This window comes from Prionailurus bengalensis, chromosome B2 (assembly GCF_016509475.1).
Source record: "Prionailurus bengalensis isolate Pbe53 chromosome B2, Fcat_Pben_1.1_paternal_pri, whole genome shotgun sequence".
Lineage (NCBI taxonomy): Eukaryota > Metazoa > Chordata > Mammalia > Carnivora > Felidae > Prionailurus > Prionailurus bengalensis.
This window is the reverse complement of record NC_057349.1, coordinates 111,985,447-112,012,583: the sequence shown is the minus strand read 5'-3', so window position 1 is coordinate 112,012,583 and position 27,137 is coordinate 111,985,447. Positions and strand designations below refer to the sequence as shown.

The window sequence follows — 27,137 nt, the reverse complement described above, 5'->3', positions numbered from 1 at the left end:
AATGCCTAATTTTTACAATATGAAAAAGATGACAATTTTTGAAATACCTCATAATGACATCACTTTTATACATAATACACTATCTATGAGTGTGAAAACCCTGGAGTCCTGCAGCTACCTTCAGACCCATTTTTCTAGCAGGTTATATGTGCTAATGAAGGGGAAAAACTCATTATATTCTTGTAAATCATTGCTTATTAGTGAGCCATCCTCCCCTTTCTACCCTTCTAAAGCTGCTTGTCTGGTTGCATCAGGCTATATACACATTTTGCTTTACTAACTGTTGAATATAAATCTTTAAAGAGGAGAAGTAACACTTTAAGTACTATGTTGGAACATAAAACCACTTAAATATTTCAAAATTTCCTCATCCACATATCGATCAGGAAAGAGTTAAATAGTCTCATTTTCTTTGTATTGCTCTATGTCTAATAACAGCATTTTCTGAACATTGCTCCCTGGTTACCTACAGTGTACTAAACTACTAATCCAAAGTTTCAACTGCATTTCCAACGTAAATTTTAAGTACAGGACAGAATAGTTTAGTTACCATAAGAAAAGCACAGAAGATAGTCCCTTATTTGCTCTTTCTAGCCAAATAACACTGGATGCCAGAAGCAAAAACAAAAACAAAACAAACAAAAACCCTTCATTTATTTCACTATTTAGTATTGCTTGAGTTGTATTTTTATATGATTTCCCACAGTTCATCAAAGCATCAATTGTCCCTGAGTGAATCTGTAGACAAAGAGATTGACATTCTGCCCTCCAAAGCTAATTTGGCAACTGCAGATCTCAATTTAGTTTCCAAATGAGTTCCAGGGGTCATGTTAGGATAATGGTTTACAGTGAAGGATATGCTTTTGATAAGGTTATTGCAGACTGAGAGCACATGTGGCTGAACTGTACGTAATTCTCAAGTAAGCTTGCCAACTGTTTCAGGACCTTAGGACCTACTTAACAGGAAATCATTCCATTGTGTATCAACTGTTCCAAGGTTTTAAGAAAATTGCAGTGGTTTTCAACATTAAAAAATATATGTATTTTTTAAATTTAAAGCCCTCAAACTCACAATGCAAACATATTTTCATAGTTTTATGTGGAATCTGTAAATAATAAGCCTATAAATGCATGACTGTTTTGGAGACAGCAAACAATGCTCTTCTAGGAGGATCTCTACAGATTAGACTTTGGAGACAAACAGGGATAGCAATTGTATAGTCCACGTTTGTATCTGCTTTCCTTTTATTTCCAAAAAGATACTATCTTGGAATATTAATCTCTGTGCTTTTATTTTTGATACTTATATTTTTCAAATTTTCCCTAGCGTGTCACTGATATCCTCATTGCTTTAGAGAGAACTACAATTGTTGTAGTAGCAATGCAAAAAGAAAGAAATGGCTAGAGTTTCATCTTTTTTTTTTTACTTCCCAAAGACTTCCTCAAAGTCCATATCAGAAAAAAAGTTTTGAAACCAAAGTTTTGATTTATAAGAGAAAATAAAAAGTTACTGACAAAGAATGTTTGGATAAGGAAAACCACACGTAGCATATTTAATAAGAGATTGTGAAGAGAACAGATGAGACCATACAAGCCAAAACCTAAAGAGAATGTACTGGCTGTAGTTGAAGTCTTAGGAAAGGGTGTGACTTTGAATGAACAGAACATCCTGAGCAATGTGGATTGCAGCTCAGTCAGCATTCTAAGGTTGACACATTGAACTTCTCTAGAAGTACAGGGACTCGGGGGAGCCAATACCCAGAGATCATTCTGCTACACCAGGGAGATGCTCAACTTGCCTATTCTCATGTTCTCTCAGGGGTTTTCTACCAACATTTTATGTACTTGATGCCTGTGAATCATCTGGCAGAAATAATGCTTGTTCATGCTCAAAACTTTGCTAATACTCATGCAGACTCTTCTGTGTGAAAGGTCCTCCTTTCAATTTCCAAAACATGTTTAAGTCCCACAAAAGACAGGATAGGATTCTTCATACCCACACGGGCATTTGGAGGGAGTATCCACAAGCAGGAAAGACATCACATTAAGAAAGTATAAACTAAAAAAAAGTATAAACTAAAGCAGTTAATTTACTAGAGTCACAGAAACTGCAGATGTCATCTAGTTCTAGTGGAGAGAGAATGTTGACTCATGAAAAGAAACAGCGGAATTGTGAAATGGTTTTTCACTGTTTTAATCACAGAAGAGGGCCAAACTCTAAGTGGGAATTCTCAGATATGACTTTAGTTCTCAATCAGAGCTGCACTAGGCATACCATAGCTTCATTATTCTGGGCATAAGATTCCTCAGCTTCTGTAAATCATTTATCATAATAATAAAGAAATTATACAAATAAACTAAAATTAGAGGTATAGCTAGTCAGCTCCATCATGGAAAAGGTATGGGGAGGTTTCTGGAAAGTATTTGCCACACAGAGGAAGGCTACATATGACTTGGGCATTAAAGGTTGAACTTAACCATAAATTCTTCCCAGAGCTCTGAGTAATCTGTTTTGTTTCTTCACTTGATACCTTGGTTAGAATAACTATCAAGTACTAAATCAGGTAACCAGTTTGGATATGCACAAATATCAAGATATACACTGGGATCCTTGCTTCAAAGGACAGACAGAAAACAGGAACTCTCCTCATGCTCTGTTTAAAAGTTCTGGATAATCTAGGGGTGCCTGAGTGGCTCAGTCAGTTAAGCGTCTTGACTCTTGGTTTCAGCTCACATCATGATCTCATGGCTTCTTGGGTTTGAGTCCTGTTTTGGGCTCTGTTCTGGCAGTGAGGAACCTGCTTGGGATTCTCTCTCTCTCTCTCTCTCTCTCTCTCTCTCTCTCTCTCTTTCTCTCTCTCTCTCTCTCTCTCTCTCTCTCTCTCTCTCTCCCTCTCTCTCTACCCCTCCCCCATTTGTGCTGTCTCTGTCTCTCTCAAAATAAATAAATAAACTTAAAAAAAAGTTCTGGATAATCTAAGTCTTCCAAGTTAAAGTATGTTTAATGGACAAATTGAAATATCATACAGGAATTTATTAGCGATGAAATAACTCGGGCTTCACTCCAAAGGAATCAGAATCTGTATTTTAAAAAGATCTTCAGGTGAGTCCTATAATTTTTTTATCTTGAAAAACACTGATCTTGGTGGCCAGTTGCTTGGATTACTTTCTTTGTGCTTGTTACCAGCACAGAGTCCTGGGCCAGCTCTGAGAGATGTTGATTCCATTAGCCATGCAATAGTGGAGTAGAAGGTAACACTTCCAGGAGCTTTATTTGGTCGAGTTAGAACTAGTTACTGAATTCCACACTTTTAAGATTTGATTTCATTCCAGTGAGCACTGTTCATATGTCAGCCATTTCCTTTGGCCCTGGGATGAAAAAAACATGATCCCTATATTGAAGAAGGGACAGTTAAGTAAACACATACTTAGAACATATTGATCAGAGCAACTTGTTGCATTTGTTTTATGACGTATCGGATAGGCTTATTTATCAACATCTAAAACGCTCTTGATTCTGTAATTCCTCACTGTTATGTAGTAGACATAACTACAGTGGCAGTCAATGGCAGAAATTCTCCTGAATAATGATGATGATACATGGCCTTTTGGCAATTTGAAGTTTAGTAGGAAAGATGGAAATGTAAATAAATATTATAATACTGTGTGAAAACTAACTCACTTATAAAGTTATACGGAGACATTTAGCATTTTTTAAATTCTCATTTACTATATTACATTTTGATTCAGTAATGTATACATCATTTGACAATCTCATTTATCTCCCATAAGCAATGTTATCTGGCCTCATAGGATAAAATAGGAGGCAAGCCCACTTTACTCTTTGAAAGAGTTTGTGTGAGATCAGTATTACAACATTCTTAAATGTCTTTAACAATTCACTAGATAAGCCATGTGGAGCTGAAGTGTTTTGAGTTTTTTTTTTTTCCTGTCAAAATGTTTTAATTAATGACTCAATTTTTATTTATTTTATTTTAGAGAGAAAAAGAGAGAAAGAGAGAGAGAGAGAGAGAGAGGGCAAGAAGGGGAGGAGCAGAGGGAGAGAGAGAGAGAGAGAGAGAGAGAGAGAGAGAGAGAGAGAAAGAGAGAGAGAGAATCTTAAACAGGCTCCATGCTCAGCGTGGAGCCCCATGTGGGGCTTAATTCCATCACCCTGGGATCATGACCTGAGCTGAAATCAAGAGTCAGATGCTCAACTGATTGAGTCACCCAGGTACCCCTAATGATTCAATTTTTGTAATGTATAAGATTATTCAGGTTTTAAATTTATTCGAACTGTATCTTCCACAGAATTTGTCCATTTCACCCTGATTGTCCAATATACTGGCTTAACCTTGTTCATAATACACTCTATCTAATCTGTGGGGTCCTTTGTGATATTAGCAAAATGTGTATTTACTTATATTTTCTCCTTGATCTCTCTTGGTAGGGTTTTAAACACTTTTATTAATATTTTTGAGGAAACTAATTTGGCTTTACTAATGTTTTTTTTCTGTTATCTGTACATTGAGCTCTGGTCTCTTCATTATTTCAATCCTTCCTTCTACTTTTGAGGGGTTTCAACTGTTGTTCCTTTACTAGTTTCTGGGTATAAAAGCTTAGATCATTATTTTTTAACATTTCTTCTCTGTTAACATCTCCATGTAAAGCCATATGTTTTACTGTAAGCATTGCTTTACCTTCATTGCCCCAGATTTTCAGCTCAAAATATTTTTTAATCTCCATCCCAACCTATTGGGTTTATAGGTTATTTAGAAGTGGACTGCTTATTTTCTAAATAGTAGCAGATTTTCTAGCTTATTCCACATTGATCACAGACTACCTGCTGGATAATTGCAAATAATCCTATATTTTGACTTTCCTCCAAAGACAGAAAAGACTCATTTTATAATTGAATATTCTTTGTGCCTTTGAAAATAATATGTATCCTTTTACATAGGTAGGTATGTTTTGCATATGTTTATTAAGTGTGTTGTGCTGTGTAGATACTCTATATACTTTTTGAATTTTGACCCGATTGATACATTCAGACAGGAGTTAAAAATCTACCACTGTGATTGAGGACATGGCTGTTTCTCCTTTTAATTCTATCCAGGTTTGCTTTAGATTTTTTGCAGCTATATTATTTTATTCAGAAATACTGAGTGCAATGTCTTCATGGGCATTGACCTTTTTATCATTATAGCATACCCTCTTTGTCTTTAGTGTTGTTTCTTGCTTTAAACACTACTTTCTCCGATATTAGAATTACATGATGTTTTGTGTGTGTGTACACAGTACACATGTTCTAGTTTTCTTAATTTTAGATTTAAATACTTGTACTTAGGATGTATCTCTTATATACAGTATACACTTAGGTTTTGTGTCCTTATCCAGACTGACAGTCTCAGTCTTTTAAGTGAAGTAGTTTACATCTAATGCAATTATTGATATATTTGACATTATAGCATCCATCTTGATATTTGTTTTCTTGTTCACCTTCTTCTTTTTCGTCAGTTTTTCTCATTTCTTAAATTCATTTGGGTTAATAAATTATTTCTGTTATTTGATTTTTTCATCTATAGTTGGGTTTTTGGCAGTTACGTTTCTTTTAGTCATTATACCAGAAACAATATAATTATTGAAATATTGTAATCTATTATAAATATTATCTTTACCAATTTCCTTGCTAATACTAGAAACTTAGAACACTTAAAGTTCCTACCTTTTGTGTTATTGTGTAACTCGATTCTTGTACAGAGAAACAGGACACCACAGCTTTTTTGTCTAGGAAGCAACTATTTGTGCCGGCATAGGCTCGGAGAGCTAAGACCCAAATAGGCTGAGTCCCGAGCACAGCAGGGTATAGCTTTCTGTGCAATTTCTACTTCTTTATCTCCCATATATGGTGATACGTATAGTCTGATTGGACACAGTCCAAGCTACTAATTCATGTCAAAGCTATGCATATGTGTATAGGAGTTGATTGGGCCACGTTGCACATTGCCTCCCTTTGTTCTGAGAAGGCCTCCACCACATTCCTTAGGGAGGGACTCTACCACAATTGTGTATGCATTTTAGTTCTATATACATTTAAATTCCAAAAGACTTTCTTATTATGATTTTGCATTGTTTTTAACTCATGTATTTGTCCTTTCTATTAAATTTCTTTCCTGAAATCCCATTTTTCTTTCTGGGTACTTTCTTTCCTTCTTCTACTTGAAGAACATCCTTTAGTATTTCTTTTTAGTTTTTATTTAAATTCCACTTAGTTAACATAACACATATTAGTACTCACCTTAAGTGTACACCTACTATTTCTTTTAGTGCATGTTTGCTGGTAATAAAACACCTTAGCTCCTCCTAGCTGAAAATACTTTTCTTTTACCTTTATTGCTGAACAGTATTGTTGCAGGGTATGAAATTCTAGATTCCTACTTTAAAATTTTTTTTAATGTTTATTTATTTTTTGAGAGAGAGAGAGAGAGAGAGACAGAGCATGGGGGTGGGGGGTAGGGGCACAGAATCCGAAGCAGGTTCCAGGGTCTGAGCTGTCAGCACAGAGCCCGACGTGGGGCTCAAACTCACAAACCAGGAGATCATGACCTGAGCCGAAGTCGGGCGCTTAACCAACTAAGCCACCCTAGCGCCCCGAGATTTCCACTTATAAAGTACTTTATGTAAAAAAAAAATATTTCTTTCTGAGAGACAGAGACTGTTGTAGGAGTAGAGTGAGGGAGACACAGGATCTGAAGCAGGCTCTGCATTGACAGCAGAGAGCCTGACAGACAGCTCGAACCCACGAACCTTGAGATCATGACCTGAGCCAAACTGGGCACTTAACCAACTGATCCACCCAGGCACTCCCTAAAGTACTATAGAGGTGACATTCAATTGCCTTCTGGAGTCATTGTTTCTGCTGAAAGTTTGATTGTCAGTTATTTTGTTGTTTCCTTAAAGGCAACGGCTCTTTCATCTTTGATGGCTTTTAAGATTTTCTCTTTGATTTTGATTTTCAACGGAGTTACTAGGCTATACCTGAATGTGGTTTTCTTGATATTTATTTCACTTGAGATCTGAAAATCTCTTGAATCTGTGGGTTCATGTATTTAATCACTTTTGGAAAATTCTCTGTCATTGTCCCTTCAAATATCGCTACTGTCCAACTATATCTCTTTTCTTATTCTGGAAATTCAATATTTGTATACTGAGCCTGTAGCACAGTCCTATATTATTCTTACATCCTTTTCTTTTTGTGTTATGTTAACTTCAGTGCTTTGGTTCCGATATTTACTATTAACCTATCCTCCAGTTTACCAATCTTGTTGTCTAATCTTTCAAATCTACTAACAAATACACCTAATGAATTCTTGCTTTTAAATATTATATTTTCAGTCCTGGAATTCCCACTTGATTCTTTATATAGATCCAGGCTCTTTCAGGGTAAATTCTTCCTCTTTAAATAGTTTATGTCCACTTTTGACCATTATTTTCCTTAGCATATTGGTTTTGTTAAGTCCTTATCAGGTAATTGAAGTATTTGCATCATCTGTTGGTCTGTCTCAATTGTCTGTTATTTCCTTCATCCTGATTAATGAGGTTTTCTCTTTTAGCATGCATAGAAAATTTTTAAAATTTTTTTTAATGTTTACTTATTTTTGAGACAGAGAGAGACACAGCATGAGCAGGGAAGGGGCAGAGAGAGAGGGAGACACAGAATGTGAAGCAGGCTCCAGGCTCTGAGCTGTCAGCACAGAGCCCGATGTGGGGCTTGAACTCATGAACTGTGAGATCATGACCTGAGCTGAAGTCGGATGCTTAACTGACTGAGCCACCCAGGTGCCCCTGCATAGGAATTTTTAATTACCTGATATCATGTACCAAAAAAAAAAAAAAAAAAAATTGTAAAGATTAAGATAATGTTATCTTTCTCTTGAGGTGTTTCCCTTTCTCCTCAATGAGACAGATGAAGCAATGGCTGATCAGCTTATTTTATTTTAATCAAGGGCTGTGCTGTGTTGAGCCTGGATTTTAGCCCTGGTAAAGTATGTTGTACATCTCCTTTGCTCCTAGTTCACTTTAGATTTCTCAACTCTAAGTCTAGGGTATTCAATAGAGCCTTTCTCCTATCTTCCATCTCCATTTTGTAAGACTGCCAATTTTTTTTTTTACTCTGCTTTTTTAGTTTTTCTATTTATATTTGTAGTCTTATAGAATTCACTGATTTCCTAACAACAACAACAACAACAACAACAACAAACTGTCCACATGCTCAAAGCCCTTTCCCTGAAAGCCATGCTGATATTACAAATCCCAGAAATCATTAACCATGGGTTCCAAGCCTGGATTCTTAGCCTCCTTACCTAATCAGAATCAGCAAACGTCCCCAACACACAGCATTTGTAAAATGTCAGCTCATCTCTGGGGGTTCTTACCTTTCCAGAGTATCATCACTTAAGATTTTTATTGTTTATGACTTGTTGGTGACTGAAGGTTACAATATACACACACAAACACTATACTTTTTTTAAAAAGTCTATTTCTTGCTTCATCTCATAGTCAATGTATAAATATTTCTGTCGACCCCCTCTGCCAAAATATTTTTTTCTGTTTTATACATTTTTCAAAGTAGAATTTGCCATTTATTTTCTTCTCTGAGTAAGATGTGAATTAAGAAAATTGGATTCTTCGGGGATAATGAAAAATACTCTTGGACATCTTAAATTTAAGATGACAATGAAATTGACATGATACCAACAGGAAGTTGGAGATGTGGTACTTTAACTTAGCAACAAAGTCAGGATTGAAGATATAAATCTGGTAGATATATGTGTAAACATGATAATTTAAATTATAACAGTGGATGGCATTTTCAAGTGAAAGAAGGTAGACAGAGAAGTAAAAAGTTTCAAGGACCTTACTCCTCACTTTAGGGGTATTAAAAATAAGTGGAAAAGTAAGCAAAGAGAACTGAAGAAGTAAGAAAATAAGCAGCTTAATTCAATACACTATTAAGGAAAAACAAGAGAAGAGAGGCAGTGACTTACCAAATTACAATAGGTTGGTTTATTTCTATTTGACGGGCAAAATTACATTATATTCAATTCTCAATAACATGTAGGACATTTTATTCTACATCCTAAAGCAAAATCTACTTGGATGGTTGGGAAGTAAACATTTTCCTAATTAGTTTAGTAATAGTTAATTGAAGTTTTCTTAGACTATATACATTTTACAGTAAGAAAAGGAAAAATAAAAAAAAATAATGATTCAGTTTTCCTCCTTATATTTGTTAAATTTAGTCTTGAATAAATTATCAGATTGAACTAATAAATTGAACTAATTAAATTAAAAATGATTATAGCAGATTCCTTTCCATACCATCTTTTTCTGTACAAAATTGTAAAAGCAAATGTTGATGTAAGCACTGATTTCATTGAGCAGAAAGTATCCAAATATCAGAGACCTCTTTAAATGAATATATTTTTTACAGAAGAAATCAAAGTGGGATTGTTGCAATACTGCATTTTTTCCACACAATACTTACATCTGGTTTTAAGGATTTGCTTCCTATTGCCTACAGCGTGTGACAGTTTATCTTCTCCTTGTCTCTTATATTTGCAAGAGTGCAATTCTATTCTCCAAAGCTTAAATAGTCCATATGCTTACATGGCTTTTTTAATATATCAAATTATTAAAATGAAAATTTATATGTAGATCTCAGAAGCAACTATCAAAATTATTAAAATATGACACCTTTCTAGAAGTTACTAATATGTTCATTCTGAAACAGATGTATCATTAGGTATAATTAATTGCTTTAGGCTGTGTTTAACTAGGTAAGTTTCTGATAATATAATGAAGCCTGAGAGATATGTACCTGCATCCTGATTCTAAAAGGATAAAATACAAACAAGTTGGGTTGTGTTAAGTAAAATAAACTTATTCCTTTATGCTCTATACATTTCTTTTTTTTTAATTTTTTTAATGTTTTTATTTATTTTTGAGACCGAGAGAGACAGAGCATGAGCAGGGGAGGGGCAGAGAGAGAGGGAGACACAGAATGTGAAGCAGGCTCCAGGCTCTGAGCTGTGAGCACAGACCCCGATGCGGGGCTCAAACTCACAGACTGTGAGATTGTGACCTGAGCTGAAGTCAGACACCCAACTGACTGAGCCACCCAGGTGCCCCTGTAAATTTACTTCTAAAGACAGGTGTATCATTCCCCAATATTGCCCCATAAATTATAAAAAGTAGAAACTAAGAGCTCAATAGTCATATAAACAAAAATGTTAGAACATAATTTCAGCCTCAGAAATGATTTATAATTGTATCACATCCAAAAAAAAAAACCAAAACACAGATTTTTACAGATAACCAGAAGACCACTATCTATTTTCCCTATGTATTACTATTTAAAACTTATTTCATAATGTCATCTATGTGTTTTAAGAAAACATCTATTAAAATATCAACCCAGGAAGTACCACAATGTAGGTTGCATTAGGCTATTTAGTTTTAACACTAGTGTCTAAATCATTAATGTAAATAACATGGAAATAATTATTATGCAATATACATGCTTATTTGGTGTTATGTCATGTACTATTTTACATTAATTCCCATTATTTTGTTAATTTCACAGATAAAATTTTTAAAAAGCAGTTTCTCTGCTTGATCAGTTTTATTTTCTCTAAGTCTCATAATAGTAATTAAAATATGTTAATTGATAGATTAATAATAACGTTGGGTTTACACAGAATTTTTTTAATATTTATTTTTGAGAGACAGAGAGAGACAGCGCATGAGTGAGGGAGGAACAGAGAGAGAGGGAGACACAGAATCTGAAGCAGGCTCCAGGCTCTGAGATGTCAGCACAGAGCCTGACTCGGGGCTCAAACTCAAGAACTGTGAGATCATGACCTGTGCCGAATTTGGACGCTTAACTGACTGAGCCACCCAGGTGCCCCTACACAGAATTTTTGATGAACAAAATATTTTACCTATGCAACTATAGGTACTAGAGAAACTGAAGATCAAACAGGTCAGTCCTGTGTATTATATTATTGCAAATAAGCCATTTCTTGCTTAGTATATACACTGGGTTGGTTAATGACTCTAATCTCTGTATTGCTTATAAAGTACATGTAGTTTAGCAGAAAAGACACTGTGGGAAATGACAACAAAAAATTCTAAACTCTAACAAGTAATTAAAGTTGCCTTAATATTTTACCACTTTTTTATCACTTCTTGCCAATATTTGTTCTGAAGATGTCATCTATTTACAAAATGTTTTATGGAAATTAATACACTTCTTTCACATATAAAAAGACTACAGAATTTTCTCCATGATTCCATTTCCCATATTTCTCCCTCAGCCTCAAACAAACTGGCCCACTCATATGGCCAAACTATTTTTATTTTTATATTTTTGGTAGAGTTAGGAAAAAACAGTTTATATTTTGTAATCTAAGTATTATCAACAGTTTCAGGAGTCCCATTTTTGAGTTTTCATATATCTGTACATTTTTCAATCACATTGCTTCATTCTGGCACTGTATTACTTGAAGAATGTGAGGCAGTTGCAGAAGCTAAAGAATTAAATGGTATAAACACACCTTTCTCAAATCCTTTGAGTGGGAAAGGGAGGGAAAAATCTGGTACAGATAACTATATAACTCTTTCCTTTATGGTTTTCCTTTAGATTATTTGTTAAAAGGAAATTATTAAATTTTCATGGGCTCTGCAGAGTCTTGCCTTGGTTTATAAGATGAAAAGAAAAGGAAACATTAACTACTTCATTTCCAAGGGATAGACACTACCTGCCCGCATGCATTAGAAGAATTCTTAGTCTTGAGTTGCAATGTTTTAGGATGTGCCCTTGCTGTGGTTTCAATGCCCATGTCCAAGGTCAGGAGATCACAAGCTTTATTCTGTGCCTGCAGTTACCATGTGAAGCGGTGAGCAAAATTACAGAACATTTGTACAGCCAGCTTGGCTCAAATATATATATATGTAAACTCTGATCTGCCAGATCATTTTACTCAGCTAATATACCTAAATACTTGCCTACCAGTTTATTTTTAGGATGATTATTCAAAATTAAAATTACTATTGAGAAGTCATTCTAGTATGGAATTTCTTTGAACAAAGTGCATTATACAGCAGTGGGGATATATAAATTGGGTAAGTGATTCAGGTCTTAGGAAGCAGGTATGGTTCTCTGGTACAGAGGAAATGTGAGTTTTAAGCAGCTATCTTGTCTGTGTCCTTCCTACAGTCACCTGAACAATTTCTTTTCATTGGTCACAGCAGCTTTCTGGAAAGGACCGGCTGCTGCCAAGAGTATGGAAGACAATGTCTGGCAAGAGTCACAGAAATGCCATCTACCAGTGCAGATTTCGCAGACCTCAGTGAGGACTTGTCCAAAATCTGATCATAAAACCACAGGTTCCAGAAGCCTTGGTTCTATCTCATGCCATAATGTCACCCTCTTATTTTATCCTTCATCATTTACCATTCAACAAAATAAGCAAGATTATTTATACTTGATATAAAGCCATATCACAGGGAAATAACAAACATCCTTGAAAATGCTCAGAGTGCTTTGTGAAGTTTCTGTAAGCTAGATTATAAATGTGTACTATCACTATCCCCATCCCCTACCCTCCGAGATATAAAAGCCCCGCAAGGGTGTTTCCTGGCCACTTTTTAGCTCTTTAACCTTTTAAAGCAGGTCATCATCTCTGGGTTTTAAAAATGTCAACATCTTTTCAGGGTTTTTATGCTCTAATAAGGAAAGGCTATAGAACAGTCTGTCTTTAAAAGTTAATATGAAGAAGGACAAGTTTGCAACTCTGTCAAGTGTCTACGCAAGATTTACTACTACTTGAATGAATTTACTATGACTTTGAATGAATCATCTCATTTTGCTTATTTGCTAGTGATTGCATTCCAATAGAAGAAAGATGCTGGTTTTAGAGATCTAAAAACTACAGTATTTCAATAGTAAAAGCATTCATGTTAGAAATATGATGGTAATTCGCATATACAAGCAAACATAAACACACTCACATGAGGACAGCATAAAAAAAAAAAAAACCTAAGTGGAAAAGCAAGTATTTTAAGGCTCTCCTATATTATTTTGGAACATTTTATTCATTTATATTATTTATTAAATCTCTCTGGTAACAATTTCATTAAACTATAGTCCATTAATCCATTAATTATTTGAATTGTTGCATTGCTATTTGGGTCCAAGCAAGAAAACTTTTAGCAAAGTAATAAGCAATGAGGTGATTCCAAAAATTTTTAGGATTTTATCTCTGAAAAATTCCTATTCTGCTTCAGAAATTTCCCCTCAGTCAATGTTTTAAAAGACACAGTATGGCCACTGTAATAATCATTATTTCACACTGGTTTTGCTTAAAATAATAAAAGCACACTTTGTGACAAGCTGAAACATATCTTTCATGGTAGAAAAGCAGAGATATAGATGAGGACATCTTTCAATTTACCTTCATTCGAGGTGCATCTAAGCAACAAGAGCAGGGGGAGACTCTGACTTACTTAGGAAGAGGCTTGTTAACACACTACTGATGACTCAGGCAAATCAGATGGCAAATTACCTTTGAGAGGTCCCCAGCCTCCAAATAGAAGCAGATAACAAACACATTCCAGGTAACCCAGAGGACTAGCCAGACAGCATACTGCAGAAAAGCAAGAGAGAAATAACATATAATTAATTTTGAATCAGTTGAGTAAGATTCAAATAGAACTTAAACTTGTGAACACCCAAATCTTAAGATTAGGGGAAAATGTTAGATATTGCTTCTAAAGAACAGGATGAGATGTATATTTATCTCTCTGTTGATTTTTGCTTTTTTTTCTCACTATTATGGCTTCATAGTAGCCCAGACTTTCTTAGGGATAACTTTTAGGCTTTTACACAAAAGATAGAGTAGCCCATATTTATGTTTTGAGGTGGGATTATTATGTTTTTCAGACATCCCCCCCCCCAAAAAAAAAAACCTGGATGCTCCAATAGATATATCAAATAAAAACCATCAAAAAAAGCTCCTGGGTGGCTCAGTTGGTTAAGCCTCTGACTCTTGGTTTGGCTCAGGTCATGATCTCACTGTTCATGGGTTCAAGCCCCACATCAGGTTCTGCACTGACAGTGTGGAGCCTGCTTGAGATTCTCTCTCTCCTTCTCTCTGCCCCTCTCCTGCTTGTGCTCTCTCTCTCTCTCAAAATAAATAAATAAACTTAAATTTAAAAAAAAAAGAAATTCCTATATTCCTTTAGCAAAATCAACCCCATGCATGATAATGTACAAGCTTTCTCTGTTATTTGGTGTCGTTTTCAACTCAGTCCCATGCCTCTGTCCCATCTAAACAGCTGTATTTTTTTTGTTTGTTTGTTTCCTCCTTTCCTTTCTCTCTTCACTTTCTTCTTTTATTTTCTTATAATCTCCCAATACAGTGACCATTGAGTTATTATCTCTTATTTTACTCTGTTGGCTATTCAGTGTGCTTTCCTCACTGATGTCAATTTTTTCTTACCAAGATATATTTTTGAGCATTCATTCAACTGAAATGTATTAACCACCTAGAGGGCAACATGCTAAAAGGGCACTGAGGATACAAAGACCAATGATAAATTCTCCCTGAATTCAAGTCAAGTGATGGAGAAAGAGAAGAAAAGAGATAATTATAAGGATCATAAAAAGATGTATAGTTTGAGCACAAGGAAGGAAAATGGGGGAAGTATATAAAGTATCCCAAAAAAAGTAGTTTCACAAAGCTTAACAGAAGGGGTGAAACAAGCTACTTTGTGGACTTTGCCAAATAAAAGTATGGAGGTTATAAGTGCTCTGAAGAAAAGTGCTATAAACAAAGAAAACAACAGGTGTGAACTATACAGAATAAGAGAAGAGGGTATCATGCCATTTCTCTACTAAATAAATACAAATGGCCCACATTCTTTAAATGGTGCATTCCAAAATTTTTATTTCACAGTTCAAGAACCTCTATGATTTTGTACCATTTTATTTTTTGAGACACATGTCTCGGTTCATCGCTTAAGTCATTATGGATTACAGACACATGAGATTACTTGCTGTTCAATATACACAGAAAGCTATTTTTCACTTCTGTGCCATTTTGTGTAGTATCCACCTACCCTTTAATACTTTTTCTCTTCCCTAGGTATTCTTTTTACCACCTATCACTACTTTGTTTTTCACCAAAGGACAATTTAAATATCACTTCCTGAGTGATAACCAATCAGAATTGACTTGCTCTTGCTTAGTGCTCCAATGGGATCTTGCATGCCTTAATTTCATTCCGAATGTCTTCTAATTATGTGTATATTTTCCTCCAATGCCCAATAAGCTCCTTGAGAAACGGGGTTTTTTGAAATGTATGTTTATACCCCTAAGTTGTTAACTTTGTACTTTGCACAAAATAGGTATTCAGAAAGTATTTTGCAAATCAATGGAAGAATGAGAAAATTTTACTGGTTTCAGATGGAGAAACCATTCTCCCCTCCCAGACCTGATTTTTATGAGAATACTATGATCATATATGTAGTGTGAGGAATAAGAACCCTGCATTGTGAGTTTATGTAATAATAAATAGTGACTCAGATGTTTTCCCAGTGATGGATTTACCTAACTGCTAACTATGTACATTGTTCAGTGAGAATAAAGTAAGAGCAGTCAACTAAATGGTTCAAGACAAAAGAAGCAGTTTAAGAGTCTGTATGAGGTGAGGGCTGGGGACTAGAAGTAGGGTTGGAAAGCTAAACAGGCTGTGGCAAGAAATGTTAATTCTAAAACAAAGATCTAATTAATATCTAAGTTTTCAGCATTGCAAAGGGTAAATTCATCTCACAATTAAAAATAAAAACTACAAACCTAGATTTATTTGACTCTGACAGATTTGGATCTAAGTTTTAGATATACAATCAAGTGTTGGGTCATACTTTTAAGGTAACAAGGTAAGAAAAAAAATTAAAAGTGTCTATAGTTTCCAGTGACTTGATTTAAGTAACTATAAAAAAGAATAAAAGAATGCCTGATTAAAGTGTTTTATCCTCCTTTGTTCATGCCGATACACTTCCCCCACCTTATTTAGAATGGGAAGCTAAATAAGCACTATTTTCTAAAAGCCAAAGTAGCAGAATAAGTGAAATATTTGGTAAGAATTTATGAAACATACTGTATTACATATACTAAATATTTCTGAAAAACTTTGTCATTGGTAGGCATACATTCTGACGGGGCATTAAATAATGTCAATTCTGTAGGTTTCCAATTGAAATTATATTGTAAGGTCTTTAAATACTGTAAATGTTATGCACATCCATGAGGTATACATGTCATAGTCACTACTTCAATATTATATTTTGAATATATAGTAAGAATTTGGATGTTTCATCCAGATTAATTTAGGCATCATTTATACTTATTTACCTTACCTAAGCTTGGTTTAAAAAATCAAGCTGAAATTTTATGTTTTAGTCACCAAAATTAATAATTTTATGAAGGATAGTTAAGATAATGGGTCACAAGCAAACGAAGAGCACAGAGAGGTTAAGAACTTGGGACCCAAAGTCAAGCTCTGTCACTTGGGACCCCTGTGGCTATTTTCAAGTCTTATGGTCTCACTATACTTTAGATTACTCAAATGTAAAATAGCCTGAGTATTAGTAGCAAACACACATGGTTTATATAAAGATGGAATGACAGGGTGTTTGAAAATAGTCAGTATTTGAGTTCTCGCTACATGTTGCAATTTTATTATTATATCGCTACTTCTTTTTCATGTATTTTTATATTAGTTGTATTTATTTTTACTTATTTTTATATTAGTTTTATTTATTTATTATTTATTATTTATTTTTATTTATTTAGAGAAAGAGAGAAAGAGCAGGCATGCTGGAGAGAGACAGAGAGTGGGAGAGAGAATCCCAAGCATGTTCCACGATGTCAGCACAGAGCCTGATGCAGAGCTCAATCTCATGAACCATCAGAGCATGACCAGATCCTAAATGAAGAGTTGGATACTTAACTGACTGAGTTACCCAGGCTTCCCAACCACTTCTTTACATAATAGAACAGAAATCCTCAATTTTTTAAATCTCCTTAGGATATTAAAAATATACTTTCCTCATTAATGTAAAACATCCTCTATCTGATTGAACTTGCAGTCTAGAACCTGTTTTCTTTGAATATTCTTTTCTAGAATGTTCTTTTTTGATACAATAATGCTAATATCGATATATCAATGGCACTTTATGAAACAAACCTTTCTCCATTTAATTTCACTAAAACTATAATTTATTATTTATGACTTAGCACCCTACATAATTATAAAGCATTCTATATCTTGTTTATGAGCTGTTTTTATAGTATTTGTTAGTAATAACTTTTCAATCAGAATAATTTAGAAGGATATGTCTAGATGGAACATCACAAATACTTTTTTCCATATCTTTGCACTTACTGGTATCATTTTCATTTCATCATATACTTTATTACAAACCAGTTAGTCTCACAGTGGACTCTACATCATTAAAGATTTACAGAAGACAATTATCACCTTTAGTGGTGCAGCCCCTTTAATAAATATAGAAACTCACACTACACTATAGGGAGTAATTCCTGTATTATTCCAAAGGCAAGGCTTTATCACATTTAACTTTATTCATTAACTTTCTCTCATTTAACTTCTACCCCCTTTTCTTCATTCTCCTCTTTTTACTTATTTCCTATACTTGCTTTTCTCATTTTAGTAGCTGGCGTTTGCCTAAATCAAAGCTTCTCCAATTGAATTTTGTCTTATTTCTTAAATGTAGATTTTGCATACCCTTGTAATTTGGCCTATGAATGACTCATCAATTAAACCCTATTTTTCACACTGTTCTTAAAATTACTCGTCATAATTATTTAAGAGTATGAATATCTGTACTTTTGCTACAGCTACAGTTGGTGTGATATAATTGACCATTGCTCAGTTTAAATATAATTGAAAATAATATCCTGCCTAGGAGAGATAACCTAACAGGATAACAAAGTATCACACTTGCCAGATGTCACCTTCCTTGTAGTTTTCTGCTATAAAACTAATTTTTCTTTAGCCTCATCTTTTCTTGTGAAAAAAAAATCTGGTATTTTATGTTTCAGGTAAAAAAAAAAAAGGAACAACTCTGAGATATCTGTGGTAATAGAAAAATTCCATTGTATGATGAAAATCATTCTTTAAGGGCTGATTTCTGTAGCACTAAGTGGACCATTTGAGAGGTTGATTTAACTTGAATCTCCAGCTAAATGGTAAAAATCATCAGCTGAAAAGTAATTGAATCATTATGGTTTCCCTGTTGTATTTGTGACTCTAATGATGAAATCACATTAGCTGTGTAAGATAAAAATTAGTTAAGGCTGTCAATCATGACAGGCAAAAATACTGGCCAGATCCACAGACATGGTGCTATTACAAGCCATGGTTACATAATAATTAGGAAGGTAGAGCTTCAGACTACAAGGCTCATAAACATTTTATTGGAAAATAATGAGTCACACCTAATGACACTGACAGTGCTTTTCTACCTCTATCTCTTGCATTGAAGCTTTCTAAATTAAAGTCTGCATTTTGTTTGAATTATAAAGTATATTTAACATACACAAAGAATATGGATTTTAGCATTAGCTTTTCACGTTTCCATGTACACACATACACAGATACAACTTTTTCATAGATAAATTATTTTGAGGATAACTGGAATCTTTATGGCATTGTATTTGCAAAATAATTTCTTCCACAAAAATTCTGGGAAAAGGAGGCAATTATTTAACACAAAAGGCTTTCTTATCTTTCTCATTAATTCACAATGATTCTAAAATCAATCTCAGGAAAAAAAGAGGTGCCCATTAACGTTCAGAAGGAAGCATTCCTTGAAATGGAGATTTAAATTTGTGATTTATCTGGCTTTCTATTTTTTTTTTCTTGTATGTCTTGACAGAGTAAAACATATTGGAATATTATATCAGTAAAGAATATTGCAATTTTTCAAAGGAAATATTTTTGTGTTTGTTTAGGCATCTTTTTGATACTAGACGATTTTTCATGCAAAATGTTACTGGGCAAAACATTGAGTAATAACTACATTCTAATTATGTAATACATTATAATAGATTTCTAATTATGTTTCACCATAATTTACACTTTTGAAAATTTTATATATGAAAATAATTTTGCTTGGACCCTTGAAGAGCATCTTTCCTGCAAACTATTTCATTGTTTCCTTTCTTTCCCCTCCCCTCCTCTCTTCCTTCAATATATTTAGGTTACAGATGGATTGTGAACTCCATGAGGGCAGAGACTCTTTTGTGTATACCACAAATATAGCTGGTATGGTGTGTACATATAGAGAGGGGAGGGAGGGAGGGAGAGAAAGAAAGAATGTATGTGCAAACATATATAAATGGACTAAATTGTATTAGTGACTTTCTCTTAAAAATTACAATTTAGAAAACCATTATTCAGTAATATTACCTTAATGATTAGAAGATGAAGAAAGACAGTAGTGCAATTCAATCAGTGGGCACATGATGCCCTAAGTGCTTAATTAGAAAAGGAGTTGAGTCAGTGTATCAGTTCACATTTATTAAGCACCAGCTGGATGCAAGGGACTATAATAGATGCTGCAGAGAAACATTACAAGGATATAACTAAGTCGATCCTCTAAAATGATTTTTATTTATCACTGATATGCAATTGATGTGATCTATAGGAATGTTTTCAGGAATGATTACTTTTAGTAGGAAGCAAAACTCCTATCAGCTCACCAACATTACTGATATGATGCTGCTAATATGAAAGGAATAATATAATCCATGCTGATAAACTGTGTTAGAAGTATTCCTAAGAAGCATTATATAGTAGAACATATCTTAAAAACAACTCGTTTAAGCAAGGGTTTAGAATTATTAACAACCAGATGTTTTAATAAATATAAATGTATAATCATAAAACAAATATCCTTTGTCAACATGATTAGACTATATTCATTTTTTGTTCAAAGTTAATTACGTTTTAGCTTAATTTTATCATCTTCAACACAGGTATCATTTAATCTGCTTAGGTATACTCATCAATTCCTCGTTCATTGTTATGATAAAAAAAAAGCAAAAGTGGCTCACAGAAAGGAGCTTATTTCCTAATTCTCGATCATTTTATGACCAGGGATGGGCTGCTTTATGATTTAAATTCTGTCTTCTAATTAAAAAATCCTGTTATATCTATGCTATGCTATAAAAACTTGTCCCTTAAGAGAAATACCTACATAAAAATACACTGTTATTATGATTTCTAGTTTGACCAGGAATGAAGGCTCTGATCAGTTAATTAGCCAGAACTGGATAGAAATCCAACTCTAATCATACATCATGCTGCTGATCATAGAGGAAGGCAGATTTCCACCTTCTCACTTTTTACCAATGCTAGTATATATGATTAAACTTCCATGTGATTTTATATTTACTTAGATATTTTAAAGATTTTTAGTTCATTCTAAAATAAGATTTACTATGCTTTCCTTCCAATTACAGAAATTTCTTATTGTAAAAAATATTTAATACTGTGAACAGAAAAGATAAATTTGGAAAATACCATACTTAGATATAATCACTGGTATCATATGTATTTAAATTAAATAGGGATCTTGCTTTATATTGTTACCTCATTTTTTCTACTTAATTAAAAAGTCACCTTGAATATTCCACAACATAGATGTCAATTCAATGATAAACTATGATTTAACTAATTCTGTATTAATTAACATTTTTGTTCTTCTCTTATTCTATTTTGATCGGTTCCTATAAATTTGGCACCATTTCCTTAAAATATTTAGTTTAGTTTGACATATTAAATCATACCTGAAAATATTTTGGTTACACAGACTATTTCTAAGACAGACTATAAATGTTAGAACATCCAATGGCCATTATTTTAATGAACATATAAACATGGCTATTAAATTTTATGCACCTCCAAATAAAAGCAGTATCCCCAAAGGTATTCTATTCTTCTTGAAGCAAAAAGTAGAAAATAATTCCTTTGATTGAAAAAAACAATAATACTCACTTAGCACAAAGACATCTATATGTGATGAATTTTAACTCATTGAAAATATTTCATACAGATATATGCAGCCATGAAACTAGGAGAATTCCTATAAAAGGCCTTTTGATCCTGAATAAAAATCAGTCAAGCTATATAGGAACACTCTAATTGATGTATGCAAATAAGAGATTTGCAAGGCTACTATAACTTTAAAAATCCCAATCTATAGTTTTCAATCTGAAATTTGTACAGTTTAAGAATCAAATGATGATTTTATTTGATGATATTTGTTTATATTTTGGGTTTGAAGATGTTGATGTGTAATGCATAGATTATAAAGTAATAATGATGAGAAAAGACTCTTTCCTCAAACTATTAAAAAGGCAACTTCTGTTTAACTGTCACGTAATCATCACTACTTGTGCTTAAAAGTGACATCAAAATCAGTATTTTTCTAGTCAGAAAATAATTTAAAAGTCAAATAATTTAAAAGTCAACCTCATTGGTTTTAGAAATCATGAAGAACTCTAATAAGAGTGTTTTGCCCTGTGTTGAAGTTTCTTGGAATAGCCCAATAATACTTAAAGTAAATGAAATTGCCTCTAGTTGTGGTGTTCTGGTATTTGAAGATCAAGTCAAGATGGTATTATAATGCATTTAAAAAAACTAGTATCATGTGAATTTGAAAACTTTAGATCATATATGTAATATGTCTTTATTTCATTACTTTGCTGTTCCCCTGCTCCCCACACACAAGATGGTAGACGGAGAAACTGACCTCGCAAAGTTATTAACATCCCAATCTCTGGCACCCATTAATATCGCTTTATATATCCAAGAAGGAAGGGAGGAAGGAAAGGAGGAAAGAAGGAAGGGAGGAAAGGAGGGAGGGAGGGAGGGAGGGAGGGAGGAAGGAAGGAAGGAAGGAAGGAAGGAAGGAAGGAAGGAAGGAAAACAGGAAGGAAGGAAAAAGTTTTGCAGATGTTATTAAATTAAAAAATTTTTAAAGGGGATTATCTTGGATAATCTTGGATTATCTAGGTGGGACCAATGTAATCACATATACCCTTATTGGAGGCAGATGAATATTTTATACACACACAAATAAATAAACAATGTGAATAGAACAGAGTAAGATTTGAAGGTGCTGGGCTTGAAGATTGTTGTGATGTGTCCACAAGCCAAGGAATCTTAGCAGCTACTAGAATCTGAAAGAAGCAAGGATGGGATTTTCCCCTAGAGCCTCTAGAGATAATGTGAACCCTGATTTCAGTTCAGTGATACTGATTTCAGACTTCTGGACTCCAGAACTAAAAGAAAATAAATTCCTGTTGTTTTAAATCACCAAGTCTGTGGTAATTTGTTACAGAAGCCACAGAAAACTAATATAGCCAACCAACTCTTCTCTCCTCCAAAATCTCCCTGTCAATGAAATGTAATCCTGGAAAGTATAATGCCTAATATTTGTTAAGATGTGCAATTACCTTCAAAATTGAGATCCACTCCCTTTGGGCAATTATAACTGTCCACTGCTATCATTTGAATACCATGCAAACAGAAATACCTTTTTTCAAAAAAAAATGTTTTGCCTTATGTAATTGCTGTGAATGTCTATGATAGAAAGTGAGGTATTCTTGTTTTATGAGTCTCAAGCAGTTCTTAGTGTATTTCCAATATCCTAACAATATAAGGCTACTTTATTGTTTTCAAAACATTTCATAAAGTTCTAGGATGCAGAAATCAATAAATTTAGAGTCCTGAATATTGCCAGACTTGTAAAAAAATGTCAAAATGAGTTAAGTACCTGGAAAAATATATAATTTCAAGTAGCTTTTTACTGCAAGTAACCTTGAAGGCAAAGAAAGAGAAAAAACAAGGAATAATCAGTATTAATATGGTGGGCTGACAATTTTTAGTTGCAAAAATGGATAAAATGATACTAAAAATATTTAAAATTCTTATAAACAAACAAGCAGTTCTAAATTTATCAGCCATCATAGTTGCCTTGAAAATGTGGAGAGGTGTTAAATTGTTGGTTACTTAATATCTTTCAACCCAGTAATTATACCAAATATTACTTTGTATCACTTTTTTAGCAAACATTTTAACACTCAGTAAATACTGAGACATCTGAGTGACCCAGTGGATAAACTGGAAAGCATTATTTTAGCAATATGCATACGTTCTTATGACCATTTTGACCATTTTGAATACATCTATGACTTTAATTCACTAAAATATCCTACAAAGCCTAAGAATGTTGAATCCTCTTTCCTTATCACACATAATTAATTTAAAGAAGATGTATTCTTACCCATATATTGAATTATATAGCCCTCCAACTGTGCTTCATGAGAGAATTCATGGCACACATTGACAATGATGCTATTTATAAGGCATACTAATGTAAATAAAGGACAGAGTTTGCTGTTGAAGTGATTCATTCAGGGACTCTGGCCACCCCAGGGTCCTGAAGAACTCAATATGCCAACACATTTGCAATCTATTAGCTGTGACATTCCTGGGAAGTTCTGCTCAGAAAAACATATATGGGGGCATCTGGGTGGCTCAGTCGGTTAAGCATCCAACTTCAGCTGAGGTCATGATCTCACAGTTCGTGCTGTCAGCACAGAGCCTTGAGCCTGCTTCAGATTGTGTTTCCCTCTCTCTCTGCCCATCCCCCAATCACAATCTGTCTCTGTCTCTCAAAAATGAATAAATGTTAACATTTTTTTAATTAAAAAAAAGAAAAAACATATATAATGCACAATTTCTTTTTAAAAAGATATGCTTTAAAAAGATATAAAAAATAAAGTCTGCCTGTTCAACCTGATCAACAGTATAGCTAGTTCTGCACATGTCTATATTCTATATAGCCACCTCGGGGATATTTTGAAGTATCACATAGCTGAATCAATTGTGTAACAACTGTAGCTAACATCAACAAATCAAAGAGGCAATGCTCAACTAGGTGGCCACATATAAACATAAATATATATTTCTCCTACAGCATTCTAAATTAGGTGCTTGGTAGTTTTTATACTGTAAATACTGGTTTGAAGAGTGAAGTTCCAAATTTACATATGTTAATATATCCATAAATAGTAATGAATTAAAACTATAGAGGTTTTTTTTTCCAACTTAGAAGTACTTTTCCTTTTCTTTAATTTGGTAAGCAACTTTTCACTTACTACCTCAAAAGCAGGGCTCAAATCCATTACCTTCAGAATTATGCTGGTAAGATGGACAAAAATGAAAGCAAAATGAAAAACAACCATTTCAATCAGGAATGCTTTCGGCTGCAAGGAACATAGTGAACTGTAAAGTATTTTCATATATATGAAGTCTGGAAGTGGGCTGCTGTTGGCTCAGTGGCTGAAAGTTGCCTTGGCTCTAGATCTATATTATTGGAATTTCTTTCAAATCCTCAGAGAGTAATACACCCTGCAGGCAGAAAGGTGCTGGGCAGAATAAATCCCTTCCTTCTGCAACACTTCAGTCTTTCAGGGAAGGAAAGTTTTCCCAGAGGCACTCAGCAGACTTCCTCATATCATTAGCTAGAACTGTGTCATATGCCTATTCTGAATATAATCACTGGTGCAGAAGATTGAAATATCATGTTTGTAACCAACTGTAATTCATTTCCCAGACCTGTGAGAAGATTAGACCTCCCTGAGAGCTTTGTTGACCATTTAAATATCTGAACAAAACTGGGATACTGTTAGCAGAGAATTACAGGACAGAATTGTCTGCCACTGAAACTTAAGCACATACTAATTTTCTATATGCAAATGTAAATCATTGCTATTTTATATTTCTCATGAATCTCTTGTTTTCTAGAGAAATATCCAATCCTTTGTTTCAATAAGACTATATATATTCAACTAAATAGAAGTGTAGTTTAGTATTGCAAGCAAAGTAAGTACAACATTTCAGACCACCCATAGAGGAAGAGCATGGATTATGTGAAGTATCTTGCAAACCATCTACAAGACGAAGAACATACAAAGAAGAAAAATGTCATACCTAGTGTTAGATTTCTCACTGGAAAATGTAAAAGATCTGTGACTTGAGAAAGAAGAAAAAAACATTATGGAGAATATTAAAATAAAGAAAATGCAAACTTTTAAAGAGTCATAAGGAAAAAGTTAATGACATGTTCAAAATTTATATAAATATGCTTCACAAAGATGTGGTAGATGTGTGGTGGTTGACAGTGTTGATTGAATAAACACAGTCTATTTCTTTTTCCCCTCTGGACTTGGAAATATGGTCTCTTTCAACCAGAAGGGTTTTAATCTCTTAGCTTTTCTGTTCCCCTAGCATTCATCTCAAATTCAAAGCAATTCGAATAGTAAGGTAAACAGCCTTCTAAAATATGTAAATTTTCCCAATTAGAGAATATGGTAAATCTATCAAATAGCCTTTAAAAACGGTTACTTTCTGTGTTTGTTTTAAAGCTTATTTTGGAGAGAGAGAGAGTGGGGAGGGGGAAGAGAGAGACTGGGGCACAAAGGATTCAAAGCCAGCTGACAGCATAGAGCCCAATGTAGGGCTCCAACTCACAAATCATGGGGTCATGACATGAGTCGAAGGCAGATACTTAACTGACTGAGCCATGTAGGTGCTCTGAGCTGTGTTTGTTTTAGAAATGTCCAGACTAGGGGTGCCTAGGTGGCTTAGTCCATTAAGCATCAGACTCTCATGATCTCATGTTTTGTGAGTTCAAGCCCTACATCAGGTTCTGTACTTACAGTACAGGAGCCTGCTTGGGATTCTCTGACTCTCTCTCTCTCTCTCTCTCTCTCTCTCTCTCTCTCTCTCTCAAAATGAAAAAACATTAACAAAATCCAAACCACACGTGTGTGTGTGTATGTGTGTGTGTGTGTGTGTGTGTATGTATATGTATATATATATATATATATATATATATATATATATATATATATACCTTTAAGCTGACACATTAAGGAAGGTTCATAGCTTTATTCCTCATAGGTGCCTTCCTAAGACATTAGATTTATTTATTTTTTTATTGAAGTACAACTGACCTCCAATGTAACATTAGTTTCAGGTGTACAAGATAGGGAGTGGACAACTCTAAGTCATGCTATACACACCACAACTGTAGCTACTGTCACCGTACAATGCTATTATAGAACGATTGACTACATTCCCTATGCTGGACCTTTGATCCCCATGACTTACTCCTTCCATAACTGGAAGCCTGTATTTCCCACTTCCCTTGACCCATTCTGCCCACCCCCCTCCTCCCATCTCCTCTGTTCTCTGCATTTATGGGTCTGTTTTTGTTTTTAGCATTGTTTGTTCGTTGTCTTTGTGTTCTAGGTCCCACATATAAGAGAGATCAGGTGGTATTTGTTTTTGTAGGACATTAGATTTTAAGTGTGGGCTAAATCATCAAGTTCTCCCAAACATTTAAAATTGCTCCAACAATACAATTTCATAACTTGCTTTTGGATAAGATTTCCATCAAAAGTTTTAAGGGGCACAATTTTGAGTGTGTGCCAACATAAGTGACAGGATAGACATTTAACGATATTTCATGTGATATGTGTCTCCTGAATACCTGCCTTCTTGGTTGGATACTGTCAATAGTAAAATCTTAGTCATACCACATCTGGTGAATACTGCTTGCTATGCTGGTATTTTGGACTCAAGAGTTCTGATGTGCTAAGAAGCCCAGAAAACCATATATTCAAGTGTAAATGTTATTCAGTGATTGACAAGAAATCTTCAAATCGCCAGATTTTTAATTAATTAAATATCTGTACTTAAATGCATCCTACATAAGAAGAAACATTGAATGTAGAAAGCTTACCCACCGAGGAGTTAAAATAAATTATCACAGAACACAGAAACTATGTATTTTATCAATTTAAGAGGAAAAATCTCTTAAAGCACTTGGTCGAATGCAAAACACAACTAAGTTTTAATGATGTGTCTTTTTGACTATGTGTTTATATTCTGAAAATAGTAACAGCATGC

The 27,137-nt window shown here is 34.1% G+C and overlaps 1 protein-coding gene across 3 annotated transcripts in view; it reads right to left on the bottom strand.

Annotated features, from left to right (window-relative positions):
• NKAIN2 (sodium/potassium transporting ATPase interacting 2) overlaps positions 1 to 27,137 on the bottom strand; it is a 992,770-nt gene that overhangs the window by 441,526 nt on the left and 524,107 nt on the right. For all 3 annotated transcript variants that reach the window (XR_006299049.1, XM_043592241.1, XM_043592240.1), the window contains exon 3: positions 13,629 to 13,709. Coding sequence is in view for 2 of the 3 variants with exons in the window: in XM_043592241.1 (XP_043448176.1) it covers positions 13,629 to 13,709 (81 nt within the window). In the remaining variant the exon portion in view is untranslated. The remainder of the gene's footprint in view (positions 1 to 13,628; positions 13,710 to 27,137) is intronic.